General features: G+C 36.4%; 1 protein-coding gene across 1 annotated transcript in view; it reads right to left on the reverse strand.

Annotated features, from left to right (window-relative positions):
• Positions 1–1,151: 1,151 nt before the first annotated feature.
• Positions 1,152–24,865, reverse strand: part of SYT14 (synaptotagmin 14) — a 194,013-nt gene continuing 170,299 nt past the window's right edge. Inside the window, exons 7-9 of the mRNA XM_043923036.1 lie at positions 9,966–10,155; positions 7,333–7,389; positions 1,152–6,099 (exon numbers count right to left, since the gene is read on the reverse strand). Of these exons, the coding sequence (XP_043778971.1) occupies positions 5,786–6,099; positions 7,333–7,389; positions 9,966–10,155 (561 nt within the window). The 3' untranslated portion in view covers positions 1,152–5,785. The remainder of the gene's footprint in view (positions 6,100–7,332; positions 7,390–9,965; positions 10,156–24,865) is intronic.

The following is a 24,865-nucleotide window of genomic DNA, read 5'->3' on the forward strand; positions in this document are numbered from 1 at the left end:
CTGAGCGGAGAATCCAGGAATGAGGGTCATCTGATGAATATAATGGCAATGAAGTCATTCAGGGTGATGACAGAAGGCAAGAAAGCTTACTATACACAAGAATGAAAAATGCCAAAAAAAAAAGAGAAAAATGCCACCACCTATGACTACCCCTCCACATGTACTTAAAGGTCAGTCTTATTTCATTTGGAATACCAACAGGTATACTAGGTAAATATCTTCTCAGACGCTCTTTGCCTTAACCCTATCATTGTAAAGATAGTTGGCAAGGAAATATTTGAACAATAATCCCAAATTTTCAGGAATAATAAAACTAACATAATTTATTTATTATACCATGAAACACTCTGGAAAAGTTATGTTGAATGTGAATGCAAAGAAACTCATAATTAAATATTACTCTTAAGTTTTTCATTAAATATCTTTCTTTTTAAGGAAGCATAAGCAAAAAACAAATCAACAGTACCAACCCTAGCTTACTCTTGCTCTTCTTCATCACTATCACACTTTAAGATCTAATCTATGGACACTGAAACACTACTGCCAGTAATTCTATCTAATGAGCTCCACATTCTATACCAATGCATCTAAACAGAGGACTTCCTGGGAAGCTGAATAAAATTTAGAGTCTTGGGCTCCACTCCAGAGCAAATGAAACAGAATCTCTGGAGGTGGGGCTCTGGAATACAAATTTAAGCTCTCAAAATAATTATTAAACAGTTTGGGAACCACTGTTTTAAATTTTGCCCTTGGAGAGTATGTTCTGTGATGGGAGTGTAATCTGTATTTGATCTCTCAAGACTCAACTCAGGCATTCTTTTGTCCAGGAAGATTTTTCTGAACTCCATGTTATTCCTTTGCCAAACTTATTCTGTGGCTGTCTTTCCACTTTATCATGCAAACTCTATGATGGCAAAGACTTTGTCTACCCAATTTATTATCTCTCCATTTGTAGCACTTAGAAAAACACATGGTACATCGTAGGTACCTCTTATATATATGAAATGAAGAATAAATCCATGCACAAGATTCACAAATAAATGTTGAGATATATAACAGTATTATTGACTTCTTTTGTATAGGTAATTTAGTTTAATTCAATATTTATAGTGTGCCTACTATGAGCAAAGGACATATAAAGATAACAAGACAGGACATTAAGTACTGCTGAGGGGAGAGATGCATATAATAAAATTAGCTGTCGTCCAGTTAACCCTTAAAAAGGGCAGAGAAGCAACATAAATCAAAGTGAGAGTGCAGAGGAAGACAAGAGTCTTTCCTCTCATCACTAGTAGGGGCAAGATCATGGGAAGGCGATCCACTTCGTAGGGCAGAGAAGTGAATGTGTACAATAGAAATACTTGGATTCCCAGTAGTGGACAAGCAGCAGAACAAATTGATTCATACATTTTCAGAATATAAGTAAGTATAGGCTAAACTGGCAGAGTAAATTAATCCCTAAGTCTTTGAAAATATAAGCCATCTACAAAGTATGACACAAAAGTATCATTTGTCCTGAGAAGAAAAAAACCCTCTGATCTTTTCTTCTTTGTCTTGTAATTCTTTTTCCCAGGCTCTATTTGTTTTGGTCTTCTTTTTTTTCTAGTTCTGCCATCCAATTAAAGTGTGTGTGGGGTATTATTGATGAAAATAATGTTGTTCAGTTTTTTTCTTGCAATTAGTAAAGAGGGATACAATTGTAATATGTATGATATAGGTTTTAGAGTAATTTATATGTGGGTCCTAATCCCAGTTCTATTACTTACTAAGTCTGCTTAACTTCTAACCTGCAGCTTCATCATCTATAAAATGTTGATGATATTACTTACCTCATATTACTGTTGTAATATGAGAATCAAAATAACAAATTATTGTGCTACATCTTAGTAAACTATAGCAGTTACCATCATCATTATTATACATTTTGGTGAACACAGATGGTGTTTTAAAGCTAATCTAAAAAAAGTACTCTGTTTAACTTTGTGCTCAATATTGAGTTTTGTTGGTGATGATGACGACACAATGGTTACTTCCAGGGCAGGCCATGGGTGAACGGGTGCCAGTGAAAGGAAAAAGAAAAAGGGGAAAACTTTGGAATAGTAGCTCTCAATGAGAAAAATCTCCATGAGCGGACTCTCCAGTCTATGTAGGGAAACAGCAATTTCAGAAAGTGGATTTGTGTCATTGCTATTAACAGCTGGATAGAGACCTTGAGAAATTTGTTGGTGACTACTGTTCTAGTTTCATTTAAATGTATACTTTAGCCTCTCTCTCGGTCCACTTGAAACAAGCTATGATGTCATTTGATCTCCATCTTCATCTTAAAGGACACCCTCAATTGTATGAACTCTTGTGCTATAATAGTTTTTGTAAGCATTATGTTTCTGATTCACTTGACAAGTAAAGTGAAGATGATGAAGGAATCGGGAAAATGATTTAACATATAGCCCTGGGCTTCTGAACTAGACTGGATGAGAGAGTCCGCCAGGCCCTAAACTTAAACATGTTTCTCTAAGTAAGGGGAGATTAGATACTTTCTCATTGGCTTTTCTTTTTTTAAAATTGTGATTCAACTTATTATTTTTGTCACTAAGTTCAACAATATCAAGAATTCACTGAATGCATGGTAAGAAAATATGCGAAGAAATTTCACACAAAACGTGAACAGCACAGAAGACACACAGATTACAGAGGAAAATTTCTCAAAGGTAAGAGGATATACGAAACAAATTCTCTACCGATTTAAGATACACGTTGCTTCCTGGCCAGTAATAAACAACTACATTTTGCAGCTCATTTGGGAGACAAATAAAACCTGTAATTCCAAGCTCAGGCGCTCCCATGAATGCCAGTCAATTGCTGGATCTGGACTATCTCATTTTATTACAAAACTTAGGGGATTTGAAGAGAACAATAAGAAAGTGGGTTGTCTTTCTCAAGTTTCTCAGACAACACCTGCTGCCCACCACTGGGCCCCTATTTGCTTTAATTGCTAAGATATAAGATTTTTCCTTTAAGCTTTCATGCAAATTTAAGCACAAGATTCAGCAGAGTGAGTGGGTCTCTTGAGCCCTATTTAATCTTTTTCTAAGAGAACAGACAAATTTGGGGTAGTAATTACTCTAAATTGTGTCAATCCAAAGAATAAAAAGATATATATTTTGCTGTGTGTGGAAGAGAATGGTGGCAAATAGCACCCAAAACCAAATATAATATCTAGTAAATATACAGAGGAGAAAAATAATCCATAAACTTTGTAAATGCTTTTCTATTTAGTTATCTGAAAAAGCCAGGGCACCTTCATCTTTACAAATACACACATATATGTATATATACACAGATATATACATATATATATTGTGTGCAGGTGTGTACTGTGTATAAATACACATACACATACTTCATAATCTTTGAGGACTTGGCAGCTGGGGTGGAGGTAGGGTCCTTCTTAGAATTTTTAAAAATTGTTGATTAAATTTTAGGCCATTCTGGATTGGATCCTTAGACTAGCTAACCCCCTAAGGATATATCCAAGCACACACACACACAATTCTGGGCACAGTCTGAAGAAAGACAGATTTCACAAATAACATCTAGTTAGTTCTTTACTTGCTGAAGGAGAAAGCACCAAGCCGGTCTCATAGTGTGTTTGACTGGGCTTTGTTACAGCTACAAGTGAGACTGATAACTCTCTTAATCATTAGGCCAATCCCGGTTCTTAGCAGTGCACTTAGTTGTTTCAAAGCCAAAAAAGTTACTCGCAGCATCAAATGCCTAAATCCAATTTCTCAGTAAAACCTACATACCCCCTTCTAATATCTTTCCATGTCTGTTGCTAAAAATACTTTCATGAGATATTTTTCCATTTGATACATGTTTTAACTTTATAACCTAACTGAGTCAAAAAACCCTAGAAAATGCTCATTAATGTAATAATAAGAGAATGGGTTCTTCCCATTAAAGCATCTCTGTAACATACATTCTTAAACCCCATGTCACCTGATACGGCATTTGTATTGTATCATATAACTCAATGTATATGAATGCAGAGCTGCCATTTTTTTAAACTAAAAAATATTAGGAGTTCACTGTCTTTTTGGATTTCTTTTAAGGCCTTTCAGTACAGCCAAGCTGAAGTAATAATATCTATGCATTTTTTTATTATGGTAATAACAAGTTCTAGCTTACAATAATACATAGTACTTAGTTGGGACTAGGAACAATGATATACTGCTTTTGAATAACTGGTAAATAGTCTGTTTTGTCTAATTTAACTAGGAAATTAGAAAGAGAAAAAAGAAAATATTTTTCATATATACAAAACATATTCTATTTAATAAAGTATGTGCGTAAAATTATATATTGGGTAAGAGGCAAAATTAAAAAGAAAACAGCTTATAATATTCCTGATAATCAGAGTTCCTAAATATAAAAACAACAAACGCCTTGCCATTTTAAAAAATTAGCACATTATACAACTTTTACATACTTCAGAGGAGATAAAGATCTTGTGACACTGTTCTGAGGAATCTAATCTTTACATTTATAAAAATTGAAGGCCTAATTTTGCAAATACAACTTTCAAGCTGTATGAGCAAATTTAACTTACATGGAAGGCACAGGATGACATCACGTTGAAGAACGTTATCTGTAAATTTCATAAAATCTAGTCACAAGTTACTAGAAACATTTTAAGGAATCTCAGAACTGTTTATGCTGTTCTGATTCAAACTGAGAACGGAAGAGTCTTTATATCACAAATACAAATTGAAGGAAGAGTGAAGAAGAGAGAACTGTTTCTTATTTGAATGCTACCTGCTTTATGCAGTGTTGGTCACTAAACACTCAGAGCAGATGATTAAAATTTCCTTTAACTTGAATTGTTTTCAGTTTTCAACAGCTTATTCACTATATATTTTTTTAGTTTGTAAAAAAATGTTACTTGCACATTACTACAATTTTAAACAGTCAAACATTGAAAGAGATTTTTAAGTAAAGTCCTGCTCTATTAGCTTCCTACATTGGAATACAAGAATACAGGAAGTGCTTTCAACAGAAAGTTACATGGTTCTACAGTACAACCTGTCTAGAAGACTTGCAAAGGACCAGTGCCGTGACTTGGTCTCTTTGGATCAGGCAAAATCAGAGGCAATTGAAGAAGTGAACTTTTCTTAAAATAATACATAAAAAAATTCCCTTATGAAAATGAATACTTGCTTGCACTTAGATTTAGTGCTATTGAGAAGAACTGAGGCACAACGAAAAGGAAAATAATCTGAAATAAAACAATTTACAATGTGACTGAAAGCCTTCACCATTAGACTTGACTGATGCAGGATGACTTTCTCATATTAAAGATTACACACACCAGGGACGAGCCAGTTTTGTGGATCATATGTAGGGCGACACTAACAGACTGCTGCAGCTAAAAATTCTGATTTTCAAAATCATTTGTCATCTTGACTTTCCATGAAATTACTGGCTCTTTTGCTACAGTAAAATTAACTTCAAACCAAAAGGATGCTCTGAAAGCTCTGGAGGACTGTTAGTTTAGCAAAGAGGATGCAAGTTTCTCATTTTCTCAAACAAGTTCTGCTAGAGACCCATCTTTTCTTCATTTATGTCAGTATTAGACGTTCGTTCCACAGAACTTAAAGCTTTTGGGGAGAATGTTAAAGATGATTCTTCAAAGAATAGCTCTTCTAACGGTGACTAGGTAAAAACAGTAACGTTGCACTTGGAAATGCTGCTGCCTTGAACGGTAATTGCTCCTTCCTCCTGGTCATCACGACTCTAGCAACGCATGCCATCTACAGACTTGCTGTCCTTTTGACTCTTTCATTTCAGTCCAGTGGTTGAGTTCCTCTTCTCCAGAGCTGTTCAGACCTAAAGAAACCCAGCCTATCATTTCTTTCCTTTTCATGCTGCGTTTGTTATACACTGACAGTATGAGAGTCACATCAGAGAGCTGAAACAGGGCCACTTGAAACACAAACGTTTCCTTGTATACTGGATTTGGCTGCCCTCTGCGGATGGATGTCTTGCATTTGGACATCTCTTGACCCATGGAATTCAGTAGGGTTAATTTAACATATGTATCTACAGGAAAAAAAAATACCACAAATATCATTTGAAACAAACTCAAAATGTCTTTCTTGTAACACTTGATGAGGTTAAGTATTCATACTTTATAAGGATATGGTGTATACCACATTTAGTAGAAATCTAATAATTCCATTTTGATGTAGATGATCACAAAATGTGACAAGTACAGAGAATGCTAAGTAGGCATAAAATCTTTGGGGGGTAATAATATCTTAACCTCACTATTTCTAGAATTTAAAGGTATACCTCATAATCCTTCCCTTACCCTGCCCCCCCAACCTCCCGCTCCCCACCCTGCCCGCCCCCACCCCCTTTTAGCTTCACTAAGCAGGACACCACAGCATCAATAAACACTTAGCAAGCCCAGCTAGCCACGAGCTGTAAAGCATTCCACTGCGTTTTCAGAGTGTGAGAATAAACAAACACAGAAACGAAGGCAAATGGTAAGGAGGAAAAGAGAAAGACAAGAATGCAAAGATGACATCGAAACAGCTTAGGATGAAATGTTAAAAAATCTCTGCATGGATGTGGTTTTTAAACACATTTTTAAAACATTTCAGGGCCAAAATGAAGCCAAATGCACTGAAGGCTCAACGTTTAGCTAGTTAAGTTAAAACTTTCTCCTTGGTTTCATGCAAGAGTACATTTAATGTGCTTTTTGGATGGTTAAAAATAAATACTACAGGATTCCTTTTTGGCACAATTTAATGTGAAATTTTAAGTATGGTATCTTAACTATTTTCATGAATTATAAAAAAAAAACGTTGATGTGATGTTTAGTGTACCAAGTGAAACATAACAGTTCATTGCCTGGTTACTTAGGAGATAAACCCTCATTTCAAACAACTGTGTTTTCAATTTCTTTAGAACTCATGCAAATGATCTTCAGCATGTAGATCCATCATGTGTACTTCATATCGAAATTTCAATTAATTTTATGAAAATTTCAATATTTCTTAATGAAATATTTGTTTCTACATGAATCAATATAATGAATAAAAATTAAAACCTTTAATTTGAAAAGTTTTGCTAATTTTACAGATACTCTGAATACCATCATCCATAATCAGAGATAAATTCTAAGTTAGTTTTATTCAAAGTACCACAGATAATAAATGTGCATTTTTTGGAAATCAACATGGTGGACAGCTTCACTGCTGGCAAGTTTTAGGGTATTTTGTTTTTGCATGAAAAGACAACATCCAATTAGCCTCTACAGCAACTCACCTCGGATTATATAAACCTGTCCACCTATCAAGTGTTTTAGACAACAGAACAGTCCATCTGACAACAGGGGGTGGAAAGCAGTAAAAGAAATAATGACCAGATGTCAATTGTTGGGTGAAAGAGGGTCAAAGGTTAGAATTAAAGAGGAAACGCTGTTCACTGGAGTGGAAGAACACAAAACTTCAGCATCTTAATTCAGGTAGAGGGTTGAACAAAGGGTATGTTGGGTAAATTTCATGGAATGAGAATTTTTAAGGTCATTGTGTAATCTTAAACAAAAATTACACTGTTTTAAAGTGGGACATCTTTATAATGATATCCTTGTGGTCTAAAGCACATTGAACATAGAATCATGCAAATTATCAGACTATAAAAGACTGAATAAAAGTCATTAAAAGATCATTATAATTGTTATTTTGCTAAATTAAGTTTATCCATGCAATATTTAATATTTCCAACACTTTTATTACTCCCAGTGTAATATAAAATTAAGTTATGAAAAAAAAATTAAGTTATGAAAATAGAACTACTAAAATTTTTGTTCCTGAATGTTACCATTGTTCTTTTTGAGATAAAAACTGGATAGGTCAGTCTATAACACAGTTCAAAGCTTAGAACCCAGGTATATATGAAGGGTCACAATCTTATATAATATGTACAGTAGACAAACTGATAAAATTGTCTTCTATTTTACCTTATAAATACTTTATTTCATATAATAAAGATTAATGTTAACTTGTATTTACCTACTAGCTACCTCCCAGCTTACACCAGTAACTGTCCTAATACTGAAGCTCTAAATCTAAAATAATGGAAATTGCTATAACCTATTCTTTAACCTGAAAGACCGACAGTGTGTTGTGGATGCAAATCTCTCTTAACTTGTTTATTATCCACTCCTGCCTCTACTCCCCATCTTTCATCTTAGTTCTGATGAATGCTTCTCTGTTTCTATCAGAGTGGCTTCAGCAAGGACAGAAAGACAAACCTATCATTTCATTCTGCTCCTTTCTAGCATTTCAAGTTAAAGATTTGTCAAAAAATTGAACTACTAGCTAAAGTAGGAATGGCAAACTGATGGTGTGTTACTAAACGTAATCCCAAATAATGTCTTATCTGTTACAGTGTTTCAAAAACACTCAATGTTTAGCAAATCAAGTAAAACTTTCTCCTGGTTTCAAGCAAGAGTACAGTGCTCCCTTGCCCTTGTCACAGTTCTTTCCATGATTTTATCTTTCATTTACAAATTCTGCTCATTTAAATTACTTCCCAGGCCATTTGAGTTTGCTTTCTTAGTGTGGATTAATGAAAATAACCAAGTCACACTTCCAAAGCTGTTTAGTAATTGCTTCTTTCCTCCCTCTGAATTTTTCCTTTCGAAAGGAAAAAGGGGACAATAATAATTGCATTCATTTTACGTGCCTTTATCTGATTTGAGTATCACAATTACCCTGTGAGATACAATCTTAATTTTACACATAAGGAAACAGACTCAGGGGAGTTAGGTCATTCGTCCAAGGGTAGAAATATAAACCTAATTTTGGCCTCTGACTTTTTAATGCAGGGACAGATACATTGTGTGACGTATGTGAGAAGCAAGGTTTCCAGTACTACTGAGGGCACGTTAAATTTATTTTTATGACTTTTCACTTTGATTGAAAAAAAATAATTGTTAGAATACTTAGAAGTAAAGTTAACTCAAGGGTGGAAAAAGTTTCCCCTCCTCCAACAATCATTTGCTACCTGGAGTGAAATACTGCTTTCAGCAAGTTTGTGAGAAATCATGAAACAAATTTAAGGGTGCCATCACTGTTCAAGATTTCCTTTCAAATTCTGAGTTTAGGCCATCAACAGCTTTAATTTTACAGAAATGTAAAGAAGCTGCTACTCTCCCAGTTCATTTCTACAGATAACAGTCGACAGTTTTGGAGGTATACTGTGCCAATTTGCCTGTGCTTGACCCACTCCCACCTCCTGATCTAGGAGAGAGATGAGAGAGAAGAGAGAGAGGCTGATGGACAGGATAGAGGGATGTATACCATCTAGCTTTCCTTCCCTAGCATCCAGCATAAACATCAAACTATTCCTTATTCGTTTTGTCCTGGTAAAAGCAAAGCATATTTCATTTAAGATAAGACTCTGCTGGCAGTACTGATTTATAATTTTAAAGGAGGAAAAATGTAAAGAAACATTTTTTTTTTCTTAAAATTGTTAACGCAGACAATAAGGAAAAATACAGAAGGATACACATTAGTTCATAGTACTGCATGCAGACAGAAAACACGTTCATCTTCAGTGAACAATAGCTATATATATTCCTCATCATATTCGTGGAATATTATTACCTTAAAAAAAGACTCATAACTTTTTCTGGTATTAGAAGATAATGGCTATGATAGAGCTGATTTATTCTGAAGATGCTGAAAAATGTAAAGTCTTGTCAGCTTACAATTAATATTTTGATTTTCAAATCTTTCTAGTTCCCAAATGACTGGAAATAGAAAACATGAAACAGATTAGCTGATGATTACACCATTATTGATTGGCTATGACTAAATGATAGGATTGAAGCCCTAACACTTAGAATCCCGTAAGTACAGAAAACATTAGAATTAAGAAAAGTTTTCACTCACTGGGTGGCCTGTTTGCTGCCAGGTTTTTGAAGTGGCTGCCTTTTATCACTTCTGCGGATAGCCTTCCAGTTGTGGCATTATAGAGGAGACCAATGAGAATTTCTGGGACTGAGCCATGTTCAAGAGACTGACAAGAGGACGTGCTTTCGCTGCAGGACATTTCCGACACACTCATTTGGGAGTCACAGCCCTGCAGTCAAAAACGAGATCTTTATAGTATTTTGTAAAAAAAAAGATATATTAATAGATATGTTGGTAATGCCCTGTCTGTTGGAATGAGGTAGGTAAATCATGATAAAGATTAAGAGTTGCAAGCAAAATTCCCAAAATACTAGACTAGAAATGTTTTTTTAGCATATTTTGGTTTCTGGATCTCTTTTCATCATATGACAGTCAAAGGAATAACAGGAGATGAGGTTTCATAAATTCTTGCATGTTTGTATACAAAGAGAAGAGAGAAATTTCTTAAACTCATAGTTGTTAATGAACTCTTTCCCAAATGCAAAAAATTAAGATTTACTGACCTTAAAAGACTGACACAGATTTAGACTCAATTACATTAAATTGTGCCTTTAAAGACACAGATTGCCAGACTTTGATTAAATAAGCAAAAAATCTGCTATTTATAAATTGATATGTAAAACACTGACATATAGAAAGTTGGGGAAAAAAGGGTGGGAAAATATTTGCCATGCAAAAGAAATTTGGTGTAGCTACATTAGTATCAGCCAAGGTAAGCTTTAAGGCAATAATCATTTCTAGAGATAAACAGGTACACTGAATAATGATAACACTTCAAATTTACCAGGAAGATAAAGTAATTCCAAATTTGCATGCATGGGCTCAAAAGCAAAGATTTAGAAAGCAAAAAATGCCAGAACTAGAAAGGAAACAGGCAAATCTACAACCAGTGGGATACTTCAGCATACTTTCAGTAACTGACCAAAGAAGGAGGTAAATAAATACAGTAATGGTGTAGAAGATTTGAATATCATGATAAGTAAAACTGACCTAATGGTAATATGCAGAACATCATACACTACGACTACAGAATATACATTTCCTCAAGCACGTAGTGGATATTTTTTCCTTTTTTTCACAATAGATTTTTACAAAAATATGTATTAAAAAAGCAAACAAATTTCAAATGATGGAAATAATTCAGACTTTTAAAAAAATCAGCTATAAATGCAAACTATCTTCTAGTGAGGAAAGAACTCCTATAAATTTGGAAATTAAGGATATAATTATAAATAACCCATGAGTAACTAAACAATAATGAAAATAAGTTACTTGAAAAGATGAACAAAAATAGATAAATGTTAGACAGTCCAATTAAGAAAATAAGAGACAAGGCACAAATAAAAAAATATCAGTAATGAAACGAGACACTACTATATATTCTATAGACCATGAAAAGATTTTTTGAAAATGAGTAAGAACAGCTTTCTTTCAACAAATTTGAAATTCTGATGTAATAGACATATTCTTGGAATAATACAATTAACCAAAATAGACACAAAAAGAAATATAATATCTGAACAGTCTTACTGAAGAAACTGAATTAGTAATTAAACAAATTTCCAAAACAAACAGAAAATAAAACAAAAAAGTTTAGGTGGATGGCTTCAACAGTGATTTCTAATTAATCACACTAGTCTTATGCAGGGCTTCCCTGATAGCTCAATTGGTAAAGAATCTGCCTGCAATGCAGGAGACCCCGGTTCAATTCCTGGGTTGGCAAGAGCCACTGGAGAAGGGATAGGCTACCCACTCCAGATTCTTGGGCTTCCCTTGTGGCCCAGCTGGTAAAGAAGTCTTATGCAAACTCTTTCAGATAGTAGGAGAAGAGGAAACATTCCCCCGTTTCCCATAAGAAAGCAGCAAGACCTCGGGACTTCCCTGGCGGTCCTGTGGCTAAGACCCGTGGTTAAGATCCACTGAACAGGGCACGGGTTCCATTTGTGGTTGGAGAACTAAGTTCCCACATACCACGTGGTGTGGCTGAGCAAAAAGAGCCAAACCTTAAGATCAAAGCCTGACAGGGCATTATTAAAAAATTACAGAATTTTCTCATTCATAACAACACTAAATAAACATTGAGCAAACCAAGCTGAGCAACAGATAACATCATACTTAGTAAAAATTTCTAATGTTTCCCCTTTGAAATTGGGGATGTGACAACGATGCCAACTATTACCACTGGTAGTCAGCGCTGCACTGGAGATTCCAGCTAGAGAAGGTCCTAGCCTTATGAAAGGCAATAAAATGAAATAAAAGGTACAGCGACTTGGACTGTCCTTATGTACACTCTATACAGTTACGCAACCAGGAAATCGAAAAAGTCTGCAGATGTATCACAGCTGCAAAGGTAAAATTTAAGAATCCATATATTGCTATATACCAGCAAGAAATTCAAAAATAAAACTTATTTTGAAACGGCATTTAGTAGAGGATAAAATAGAAAATATCTAGGAATAAATGTACAAATGATATGCAAGGACTCTATACAGAAAACCATGAATATTATTGAGAGAAATGTAAAAGTGCTGCATATACTGTGTTAACGAATTATAAGGTTCAGTTTTGCAATATTCTTTCCAAATTGATTAAATGTAATCATAATTAAGACCTTAGACTTTTTGTGTGGAACTTGACAAACTAATTCTAAATGTATGCAGTATATAGGTATAATGGAATAGCATTTCGTCTTAAGAAGGAAATCTTGCCATCTGTGACAACATGGATGATCCTGGAGGCCATTACGCTAAGTGAAATAAGTCAGTCACAGACACATACTGCGTGGTTTCCCTTCTGTGAGATATCTAAGACAGTCACAGAGGCAGACGGTAGGACGGGGGCTGCCAGGGGCTGCAGAGGGGACGTGGGGAGCTGTTGTTCGGCGGGTATAAAGTGTCACTTATGCACAATGAGTGAGTTCTAGTGATTTGCTGTACAATGATCAATTAATCTACAGTTGGCAATATCGTATTGTACACTTAAAATCTGTCAAAGGCTAGACATCACATTAAACGTTCTTACCACAATATATACAATGCAAGATAGGGGGCTCTGCCCTACTGAGTATCAAAATTTATAATAAAAGCTACATTGTTTAAGACAATGTGATAAAACAATGTATAACAGATTACTAAATAGAAAGCCCACTAATTAATCTATGCATAACAGATGCAATTTACAACAAAGGTAGAACTATAAAACCATGGGGAAAGGATAGTCTTTTTAATAAATAGTGATAGAACAACAAGTTATTGACACAGAAATATATGAAAATTAACTCTACCTCAAAATATACCCAAACCCCCCAATTCTAGACCTGAATATAAAAGGTAAAATGATAAACCTATACATTAAAATAACAGACTATATTCACCATCTCAGGGTAGAGGGAAACTTCCTTAAAGAGGACAGAAAAGCATTAATCATAAATTAAAGTTCAGAGAATCTAGCAACATTAAAATTAAGAATTCCTGAGCTTCAACTGAGACTTTTAGGATGGCGAAAAGGCAAAATCATCAGGTAGGAGCAGAGGTCTGAAATACATATAGTTCACAATTAGCTCAAATTCCAAATATACTAGCTCAAATACCCATAGCTCTATAAGAAAAAGTCAACAATATAAAAACACTTGCCGGATACTTGAACCAGCACTTTCATAAAACAATGGTCAGTAAAAATCTGAAATGCTGTTCAACTTCATTAATAATCAAGGAGAAGGAAATTAAAACCATGAGTTAACACTACCTAACAAACAGATGGGCTAAAACAATACTGTGGTTAGGACACAGAGCAAAGGGAGGCCTCATTTTCCAATGGTTATAATGTAAAGCGATGTCTTCTCAAAATGTTACAAATGCACAAACCATAGTATCTGTCAATTGCATATACTTATTGCCATCAGGAATATGTGTAATGCTTACCAAGATACATGTGAAAGAATGTCCTTAGCAGTATTATTTATAATGGCCCTGAAGAGTAGAACAGATAAACAATTTGTGGTGAATTTATAAAATACAGCAACTATACTGCACATACAGTATACATACACTAGACAGCAATCAAACTAATTATAACTACATTTACAAACATGATTTTGAGTGAAAAATGCTGAACCTAAAACAATACTTAGCCATATGGTTCCATTTATTTAAATTTTGACAACAAAAGCCCAAAACAAAAACCAAAGGCAGACCAGGATAATACTAAACTTTAGTATTTCAGATGCATGATGCATGAATAGATGGTAAAATGATAACGACAGTAAGAAAGTAATTAACTTATAAGTCAAAATTGCGGTTAACCCCAGGGGTGGGGAGAGAAGAAAGAGTGACTGGAAAGGACACAGGGGTTTCAGGGCGGTGCAGGCAACATTTTATTCCTTGACCTGGATGGTAGTTACGTGGGTTGTACATTTCTGTTTTTTACAATTTCTACTATGCGTTTGTGTGTGTGCATACTAAGTCACTTCAGTTGTGTCTGACTCTGCAACCCTATGGTTGCAGAGCCTGCCAGGCTCCTCTTTCCATGGAATTCTCCAGGCAAGAATACAGGACTGGGTTGCCATTTCCTCCTCCAGGGGACCTTTTGGACCCAGGGATCAAACCTGCATATCTTTCTATCTCCTGCATTGGCAGGTGGGTTCTTTACCACTAGCGCCACCTGGGAAGCCCTCTATGCATTTGGTTTCACAAGAAAAAAGGTTTAATGATACAAGGATACAACATTTATAATGATAAAAATTGTATAAAAATATGATAAAATATTGAGGATAAAATAATGATAAAATATTTAGGGCTTTCTTTGCACATTCTAGAGGGATTTACTCCATGAGTTAAAAGACGAACTAAAGAGCCTCTTGATGAAAGTGAAAGAGGAGAGTGAAAAAGTTGGCTTAAAGCTCAACATTCAGAAAACTAAGATCATGGCATCCGGTCCCATCACTTCATGGCGAATAGATGTGGAGACAGTGGGAACAGTGGCTGACTTTATTTTTTGGGGGCTCCAAAATCACTGCAGATGGTGATTGCAGCCATGAAATTAAAAGATGCTTGCTCCTTAGAAGAAAAGTTATGACCAACCTAGACAGCATATTAAAAAGCAGAGACATTACTTTGTCAACAAAGGTCCGTCTAGTCAAAGCTATGGTTTTTCTGGTAGTCATGTGTGGATGTGAGAGTTGGACTATAAAGCAAGCTGAGCGCCAAAGAATTGATGCTTTTGAACTATGGTGTTGGAGAAGACTCTTGAGAGTCCCTTGGACTGCAAGGAAAACAAACCAGTCCATCGTAAAGGAAATCAGTCCTGAATATTCACTGGAAGGACTGATGCTGAAGCTGAAACTCCAGTACTTTGGGCACCTGATGCAAAGAACTGACACATTGGAAAAGACCCTGATGCTGGGAAAGATTGAAGGCGGGAGGAGAAGGGGACGGCAGAGGATGAGAAGGTTGGATGGCATCACCGACTCAATGGACATGAGTTTGAGTAAACCCCAGGAGTTGCTGATGGGCAGGGAGGCCTGGCGTGCAGCGGTCCATGGGGCTGCAAAGAGTTGGACACGACTGAGCAACTGAACTGAACTGAACTGATACTACTGTTATTCTACAACAAATTTTTAGATTTAAAAATTATAGATTCAGATGTTTAGATTTTAAAAATCTAAAAATGTCTTATACAAGTCTTCAAGTTTGAATTTAGGTTGGCTTATACAAATAATCAAGGAGAATTAATACTTGGGGATTATATTAACTCACTGGACTAATATTGAGAGGGATAAAAGTCTCCTATTGTCAAATCTAACTCTAAACCACAGAGGAGAAAGCCAAAAAAAAAAGATATATCTTATGTTCCTAAATCATGGGTACACAAAACACATAGTTTGGTATGTTTTCATGACAGTTGGAGGAGAAAACATAATTTTAGTAAGTTTCAATTAGGATATATCATCACTTATGAAAATAGTGTCAGAAACATGCTCAAGCACATTTGGTGCGTTTGCTACATTAGGCTATTATACTAGCAGCATCTGTTAGAATACTGTGAAATGCATTTTTCATAGTACAGTGTTTTTCATGTTAACCTACTGTCAGATAGTAAGATATGAACCTAATGTTTTCTTATTCACACATTAAGGTCATTAAGTGATGTCCCATTAAGGAAAGTCTTGGGAAAGGTCTTTCTCGCTCCTAAGAAAAACAGCTAACTTATCTCCCCCAAAATGTTGCTGCTTATCTGCTGCAAAAATGTGCTTGTCTCCAAGCCCAACAAAAAAAGAAAAGAGTGGTAAGATCCTCAGTGATCACATTTTATTTCAGTAAGCCCTGCTGAAATATAGTAGTGTTTAACAGGAAAAAAGACTATTTTCTGAGGAGTTCATTCTGAATTTATACCTTAGAAAAAGTGCAAATCTCACGGCCTTTCCCACTGCCATTGGTTAACTGCCTATCCGGGGTTGGCATAGGTGTGGCAGTACATGGGGATCATTGAGGACACTGCAAGCAGCAGAGATTAACAGTATAAACAGTAACTGGAGAGTAAAGACAAATTAAATACAGATGCTCTGGACTCAAGTGGCATCTTCCCGTCGACGATTCCTCAGGGCAGGTAGTTCCATTCAGCATGCATTCAGCAATGTCTACCTACTCTTGCTGCAGACTCCATCATTAATTTATCACTAGGGCTTGCCTTGGTGGCAGTAACTGCAGGTGATTAACCCAAAGTCAAACCAATCCCAATCCTAATTGGGTCTACTTAAAGGAATTGTCCCACAGGCTCCCTACAGTGAAAGTATAACTTCTTCCCATATAACATAATACTTCGTTTCTTTTTCACACTTCTTTTCTTTCCTCTTGAGTCCTCTGCCCTAGGGTGAAGGATGATAAGCAATTCTGTAGGAAAAAAAATGGTTTAATTTCTCCAAGAAATAAACCAACTCTATTTAATGTTTACCATAAGCAGAATGAGCGCTTATGTTAGCCATTACATGTCCTTATGCTAATAGGTTAAAAACAGGTAGGAACTTGTAAATATAGAGAGAAAAACATAAGATTAAAACATATAATAGAACAGAACTATTAGGTAAATGTACTGAGTTTTTTATTAATACTAAACTGACTCCACCTTACTTGTAACCACTTCTACTCAGTATTTTTAAGGTAAAACTGCTGAACTCTATGATGGTAATTATGATGAATTTGAATATTTCACGCTGAATTTATTCTCTCTGTGCCTCGAAGATATTTTCTGGTTTTTAAGGTAATTGGCACAGCATGAAATGCTTCCATTACACTTTCCTGAAAATGGGGCGTCGGGGCGCAGAGGGTGCCGAAGTACCAGAGGGCAGTCAGCTGCTACAATAAGGGCCCTTCCCTAGCCCCAGGGCATGAGCACCAGTCAGACAAGTCGCTCAGTCGTGTCTGACTCTTGCAACCCTCTGGACTGTAACCCGCCAGGCTCCCCCGTCCATGGGATTCTCCAGGCAAGAATACTGGAGTGCCTTACCATTTCCTCCTCCAGGGATCTTCCCGAGACAGGGATCGAACCGGCGTCTCCTGCACTGCAGGTGGCTTCTTCACTGACTGAACCGCCAGGAAAGCCCACCAGGGGCAATTTCAGGAAGGAGGAAGCAGTAACAGCATAACTGCTCCACACCTTACCCCTCTTCCACTTCCACTGCCTATCACCCTGTACTCTGGTAGGGGTAAAAATGCCCATTGACTTTAAAGGATAACGTAACTGGAGTAAGCGAGGGATGGATGGTTCGTTTACATTTCAGAGTGGTATTGGAATCGGGAGGCTTCCAGTTGTAAGTGACAGACAATGGCTGCTGGCAGGGGAAGAAGTGGCCTTCCCAGACAGGAGGGACAAAGACAAAAAGCACCCAAAAGGGAGGACCAAGAGAGCCGGAAGGCAGCAGCAAGCCCTCCCCCTGTCTGCACGGGGCCCTTGCACTCCACGAGGAAGGAGGCTCATTTCAGCCTGCAGAACACCAGTGTGTCTCTCTCCCGGCAGGGAAGCCTGGTGCTGAGAAGCTTCTGGCACTTACCATCAAATTACCAACTTTCCCGAGCTGAACACACACAGGGGAATTTACGGATTCTCTAACACAACAGTTAACACTAGAGCAGCTTCAGATGCTCACGGGTCCAGGCCTCAGCCCGCGTCACCAGGGAGGAGTCCTCTCCCATTCCTTGGGTTTGTTTCCCAAATCTGGCTTTATCCACAGGTAGGCTCTTTGCTCCAAGCTGCCAGATAGTTTTCAGCAGCTCTGAGTGTTGTGGGAAAGCGGAAGACAGCGTCCTGACTGCTCCAACCAGAATGAAGCCACTTTATCAAAAGTACAGGGGCAGGTTGGTCTCCCAAGCAAAATGTGGATACTGTGGCCACAGGAAGACACGGAAGCCAGGCAGAAAGAACAGATGTCTACTACAGAGCCTGTTCACCTGAGCTGTCTGCCCTGCGTCTCCCCCCGTGACCTTCAGTGAGGACTATCACCCCTGCTCCTGAGGAGCTGGTGACGCTGCCGCCATTGCACCAACCGTGACTACTTCCCTCTGTCTCTTTGCTGGGTTTGTTCTGAGGTCATTAGCTTTGCAAGAGCCAAAGGAAAGGAAACGATGGTTGAGCGAAAGGGAATGTTGCTACCCTCGTGGAGCAGAGCTCTGATGAAAGAGGAGAGTGAAAAAGTTGGCTTAAACTTTTCAGAAAATTCAGAAAACTAAGATCATGGCATCTGGTCCCATCACTTCATGGGAAATAGATGGGGAAACAGTGGAAACAGTGTCAGACTTTATTTTTTGGGCTCCAAAATCACTGCAGATGGTGATTGCAGCCATGAAACTAAAAGACGCTTACTCCTTGGAAGGAAAGTTATGACTAATCTAGATAGCATATTAAAAAGCAGAGACATTACTTTGTCAACAAAGGTCCGTCTAGTCAAGGCTATGGCTTTTCCAGTGGTCATGTATGGATGTGAGAGTTGGACTATAAAGAAAGCTGAGCGCCGAAAAATTGATGCTTTTGTTTCTCTCTTTTTTTTTTTTGAGATTGATGCTTTTGAACTGTGGTGTTGGAGAAGACTCTTGAGAGTCCCTTGGACTGCAAGGAGATCCAACCAGTCCATCCTAAAGGAGATCAGTCCTGGGTGTTCACTGGAAGGACTGATGCTGAAGCTGAAACTCCAGTACTTTGGCCAACTGATGAAAAGAGTTGACTCACTGGAAAAGACCCTGATGCTGGGAGGGATTGGGGGCAGGAGGAGAAGGGGATGACAGAGGATGAGATGGCTGGATGGCATCACCGACTTGATGGACATGAGTTTGAGTAAACCCCAGGAGTTGGTGATAGACAGGGAGGCCTGGTGTGTTGCGATTCATGGGGTCACAAAGAGTCAGACACAACTGAGCAACTGAACTGAACTGAATGAAGAGTGGGAGAAAAAAGAAGCAAATTCTCACTTTCTCTTTGATACAAAAAGTTTTTTCATATTAACACTGAAGATGTACTGGTAAGATTTAAGATACAAAAAAAATTAATTGTAAAACAAATAAAAACAAGATCTTTTCTAGTACCAATACTTGAATACAGCATCCTGTGGAAATGGACATAAAAATTCGTGCTTTTATCTAAATTTCTATATGTATATGTAGGTATATATATGCACATATTCTTTTTTGCTACATTCAATATGAACATATTTAATTTGGCATTTCTGCATACATGCTTGTGAAAGCTTGGTTTGAGCTTGTGAGATTGGTTTATAAAGTTTACAAAATGTTTCCCATGCTCTCGAACAATACATAAACTATTTCAGAGTATACAAAAGAAAAGTACCTTTCTCTTTTGAGATGTATAACTTTGACACTAACTAGATAAGAAGAATATAAAATTATAAACAAATCTCATTTATAAGCATATATGCAGAAACCCCAAGCTAAATACTGTATTAAATTGAATTTAACAACAAAAACTATGTATATATATTTCATCAAATAGGTATTATTCCAAGAGAGTTATGTGTTCACTGAAGTTGCCTTTGAAACTCAACCATCTTTCTTCTTTATTTTATGAGAATCTGTTTAGACTACTGATCGAAATTTCTTAATGGTAATAAGTCATCTCAAGTTTTCTATTATTCCTGAATCACTTTTAAGAAATTCATATTTTCAAAAAAATTGCCCATTTCACCTAAGTTTTCAAACTTGTTTTTCTAAAATTATTCTCTTTATGATTCTGAAATTTCCACTGAATTGATGATGATGTCCCCCTTTTCACTTAGCATGTTTTTCTTTCCTGATCAATATCTCCAGAGGTTTATCTAACTTATTAGCAATTTAAAAAACCCAGCTTTTGTTTTTCCTAAACCTCTTTGCTGTTTTTCTTTCATTAATTTCTCATTTTCCTTTTCTAACCTCTTGTGTTGAAGAATATTTAACTCATCAATTTCCACTCTTCTTACAAATATATTTAAGGCTATATATTTCTCTGTAATATCGTTATATCTGCAGGGCATAAATTTAATTCTGTTCTCATTTTGTCTGGTTCTAAAAATTTCTAATTTCCATTATGCTTTCTTCTCTGACCCAGAGTTAAAGAGTTTCTTGTTTATCTACATAGCGATTTGAGGGATGGGCGGGGCATGAGGTCTTCCTCTCACCTCTCCTCCTACCACTCTACTGCTCAATCACGGACTTCTAGCTAAACAGGCCTCCATGCTCTTCCCTGAAAACATCACACACACTCTGGGCTCTCAGGATGGGCTCTCTATCTGCTTGCAATGTTCTTTCTCCAGATATGCAAATGCTAACTCTTCAGTTCTTCTAAGTCTTTGCCCACATGTTGCATTGCCTATCGTGACCTTTTGTTTAAATCACAATTCCTTTTCAACTAGCATTCTTGATCCTGCTCACCCTTTTTTCCCATTCACTATCATTATAACCTCCTCACATACTGTATACTTATTATATTTACTGTATCCCAAGTCTTCCCTCTCCACTAATGAATTAAATTCCGTGCAGGTAAAATTTCTACTTTTCATTAATGTACTCAGTATACCAAACCACCAGGATGATGTCTGGCATAAAATGTATGTGTGTGTCAGAGATATTTGTTGAAGGAAATTCTAATTTCAATCCATTGTGGTCAAAGAATGAAGTTTATATATTAATTCCTTGTTATTTGTGGAGAATTCCTTTGTGGTCTGACATATGTATAGCTGACATTTGTAACTACTCTACATATGCTTACGTTTATTAAGTAGAGGTCCCATTCATATCCATCAAATTAAACCTGTTATACATTAAATCAAATCAGACCTTCCATATCTTTGCTAGTATTTTTCTGCCTGCTGTATCTCTGCTTTAGATTTTCTACACACTGAATAATCTCTCAGCTCACAATTACTTCTATCTTTCTTCCTCCTTTTGAATTCAATGTTCTTCCTATACAAGTACATGCTTGAGTAATTATCCCAGCAATGAACTATGAGTGCTAAACTCTCTTGGTCTTTGCTTGAAAACACTGGAATTTGCCCCCTTCCTTAGCAATAATTGAGGTGGCTATAATATTCTAAGTTGGGAGCTTATTTGCTTTGGCTCCATACAGATATTATACCAGTGCCGTTTAGTGTTTAGGGCAGTTGAGAAGCCTTCTGTTAGACAAACTGTTGTTCCCTTCCCTTTCCTCGGTCTTTATTTTTATCATTTTGTCTTCAGTGTTCATCCTATCACTGTAACCTTTGTAGATGTGGTTTCATTTATGATAATCCTGCTTATTAGCACCTGCACTTTTTCAATTTGATGATCTATGTATTTCAAATGTTTCCTCTTACTATTTCTAGTCTCTCATTCTGGAGTTTTTAAAAGAAAATATATTTTAATATTCTTATTTTACTCTTCATTCTACATACCATGTTATTCATATTTTTCATTGATTCTATTTTTAATGACTCTATTCTTCATTCCAGAAGTTCCATATGGTCATTATTTAAATCTGCCTCTTTCCCATATTGTCTTGTTCTTTCCTTGTGGTTTCTATTACATTTTTTAGTTCTTTATTCATTTAAAGCATACTTATTTTGTAACCTCTTTCAGAATGTCCTATTAAATTGAAAGGACTGTTGCTGAAGCTGAAGCTCCAATACTGTGGCCACCTGATGCGTGGAGCCAATTCCTAGGAAAAGAGCCTGATGCTGGCAAAGACTGAAAGCAGGAGGAGAAGGGGTCGTGGAGGATGAGATGGTTAGATAGCATCACTGACTCAATGGACATGAATTTAAGCAAACTCCGGGAGATGGTGGAGGACAGAGGAGCCTGGTGAGCCACAGCCCAGGGGGTTGCAAAGAGTCACACACGACTTAATGACTGAACAACAAAAACAGTGACAACAGTGTCCTATTAATTTATGTCCTAGAGATGCCAACGTATCTATTTTGGGGGCCTGCCGTCATCATGGTGGGTTACTTCTTTCTGCTTATACTGCTTTCTAATGTAAGTTCATCTTCAAGAAGGACTGTTTTTCTCTGTTTTTCTGTATTACTTAGGTTTGGCTACCTGAACAAAATAAGATGTTACTTAAGGAAAGAACCAAGAAGTAGTAGGGAACAAGATACTGGTAGAAAACCAATGGTAGCCATTATACCCCCATATCCAATATTTATATTCTCAGCTTGTTTAATAATTTTTAGAAATACTCATACTCATCTTACAATCTTGACTTAATTTATTTGTGACCAGACTTCAGGCTACTTGCAAAGAAGTAATTAACAGAGCAAATATTGCTTTCTTTATATTACTGAAGGAAACTGAATAGAATAGAATCAAAACATTTTGGAAGTCAGCAGTATAAGAATTTATTGAAAGTTTGTTCTGCACATAGCAGTGCTCTGGGGGAGAGATGAACTAATTCTAAGCCAGACTATGATAAAATGTCTTGAGAGGTTTATGGGAGAATACAGGTAGATGTGATCAACTCTGGAATATCAGAAACTATATTCCCAAGAACAGATTTTGAAGTAGGCCCTAACAGGATTTCAACAGGCACAAGGAAGGGCATTTCAGACAGCATAATGAGCTAAGGCCCAAATGTGGATAGCACATTTGGTTAAAAAAAAAAAACAACAAAAAACAAAAACCTGATCTGGTATAGCTGGTGTATGCGGGGAGGGGTGGAAAATGTAGCTATAGAAAGTAAGACTGAAGCCAAGTTTTACTCACCTAACTAGGTGAATATTTCCATCATAAACTATAACCACTGCTTTGTCTCTCTAAGGTATCTGAGTCACTGGAAATACGTATTGCTAAGGCAGTGTAGATGCTGCACCCCAGAAATACATACAGCTCCTCACATGAACACCTGTGGGAGGTGTAAGCTTTTTAAAACCGGTCACTACGCTCACAGAGGGCTAGAATCACAGGTATTCGTATGCAATGCAATTCCTAGTGTATTCCAAACATGCTAACTTTTCCTTTAAACAATTTGTTTTAAATCAGATGATCTGAATCTGTGTTCTTACTAGAAATGTAAATTTTTTTTTACTATTGGAAACTGAAATAAAATGATAACAACAGCCCAAAATTATTGGGTTGGCCAAAAAGTTTATTCAGGTTTTTCTGTAAACTCTTAAGAAAAACCCAAATGAACTTTTAGCCAGCAAAATATTACAAAATGCTTCCTAAATTTTGGTTATATTCTATTATCCAACGGCTACTGGTTTTCTAACTGTAGTTAATGGAACCTATTGAATTTCATTTTGAAAAAAATAATTTAAACTATTTAAAATCTAAAATAATAACTATAAATGCACATAAATAAGAATTTAAATAGAGAGGTGATACAGCATACTGGTAAGGAAAGCAAAGCCTAGAGTCAGACTACCAGAGTTTGTCAGTTACGGAATGTGACTTTATGCAAGGTACTTGGCATCTCCATGCTTTATCTAAAAAACTTGTAATAACTGTCTACTTTCTTAGTAGTTAAACTGAACACTAACCAACTAGAGGATACTACTGCATTTATTTTTATTGAAGGTTTAATTTTGTATTTTGGACTAAAGATTTACCTGCCTGCCATGTCAGTTTATTTGGAAGAAGTACTTGGAGACTGCACTGCAAGCTGTTTAAAAAGAGGTACCATTTGTAACTCTATCTGTGTGAATCGGACTTAGATTTTGTTGTGCAATATTAAAAAAAATAATCTGGATTGAATTTAAGAGCTGAAGTTAAGATTAAAATGTATTATCAGCAACTGCATAATTGTAAGTATCTGTGCTATTTCTCGCCTTGAAAATTCCACAGACAGAGGAGCCTGGTGGGCTACAGTCCATGGGGCCACAAGGAGTCGGACACGACTGAGCAGCTGAGCATGTACTTGGAAGTAAGACAACGGGTTACTATGCAAGCTCTGACATTTTGCCATCTGTATGACCTTTGGCATATTTTTAAATTTCCTTGAGACTCAATTTCTTTATTTATAAAAGAAAGATAGAAATACTATTAATACTATCTCAAAATTTTTATTCCACATTTTCTTGTTCAAGAAACAACTCCATTATTCTAAGTGTTTGATGTTATAAATAAATATTATAAGGTAAGAGCTCTGTTAGTAAAATTGCTTTATATATTTGGGTTACCAATAATATTTCATTTGAAATAAAGGATGTGAATGCTTGAGAAACTTGAAAAATCATGTACCACACTGTCTTTATACTCTTCTGTTTCTGAATGGTCCACTCGAACGACCAAATTTTAAACACTGTAAGGCTGTGCTGCCCCCTGCTGACCCAGTTTCTCTAATATATTTTGAATCTTCTGAGAAGTCAAAACTTACACTTTAGTATTATAGTTAAGTAACTCTACAGTAGGCAGGAAGACTATAAAAATGCG

Source organism: Cervus elaphus, chromosome 14 (assembly GCF_910594005.1).
Source record: "Cervus elaphus chromosome 14, mCerEla1.1, whole genome shotgun sequence".
Taxonomy (NCBI): domain Eukaryota; kingdom Metazoa; phylum Chordata; class Mammalia; order Artiodactyla; family Cervidae; genus Cervus; species Cervus elaphus.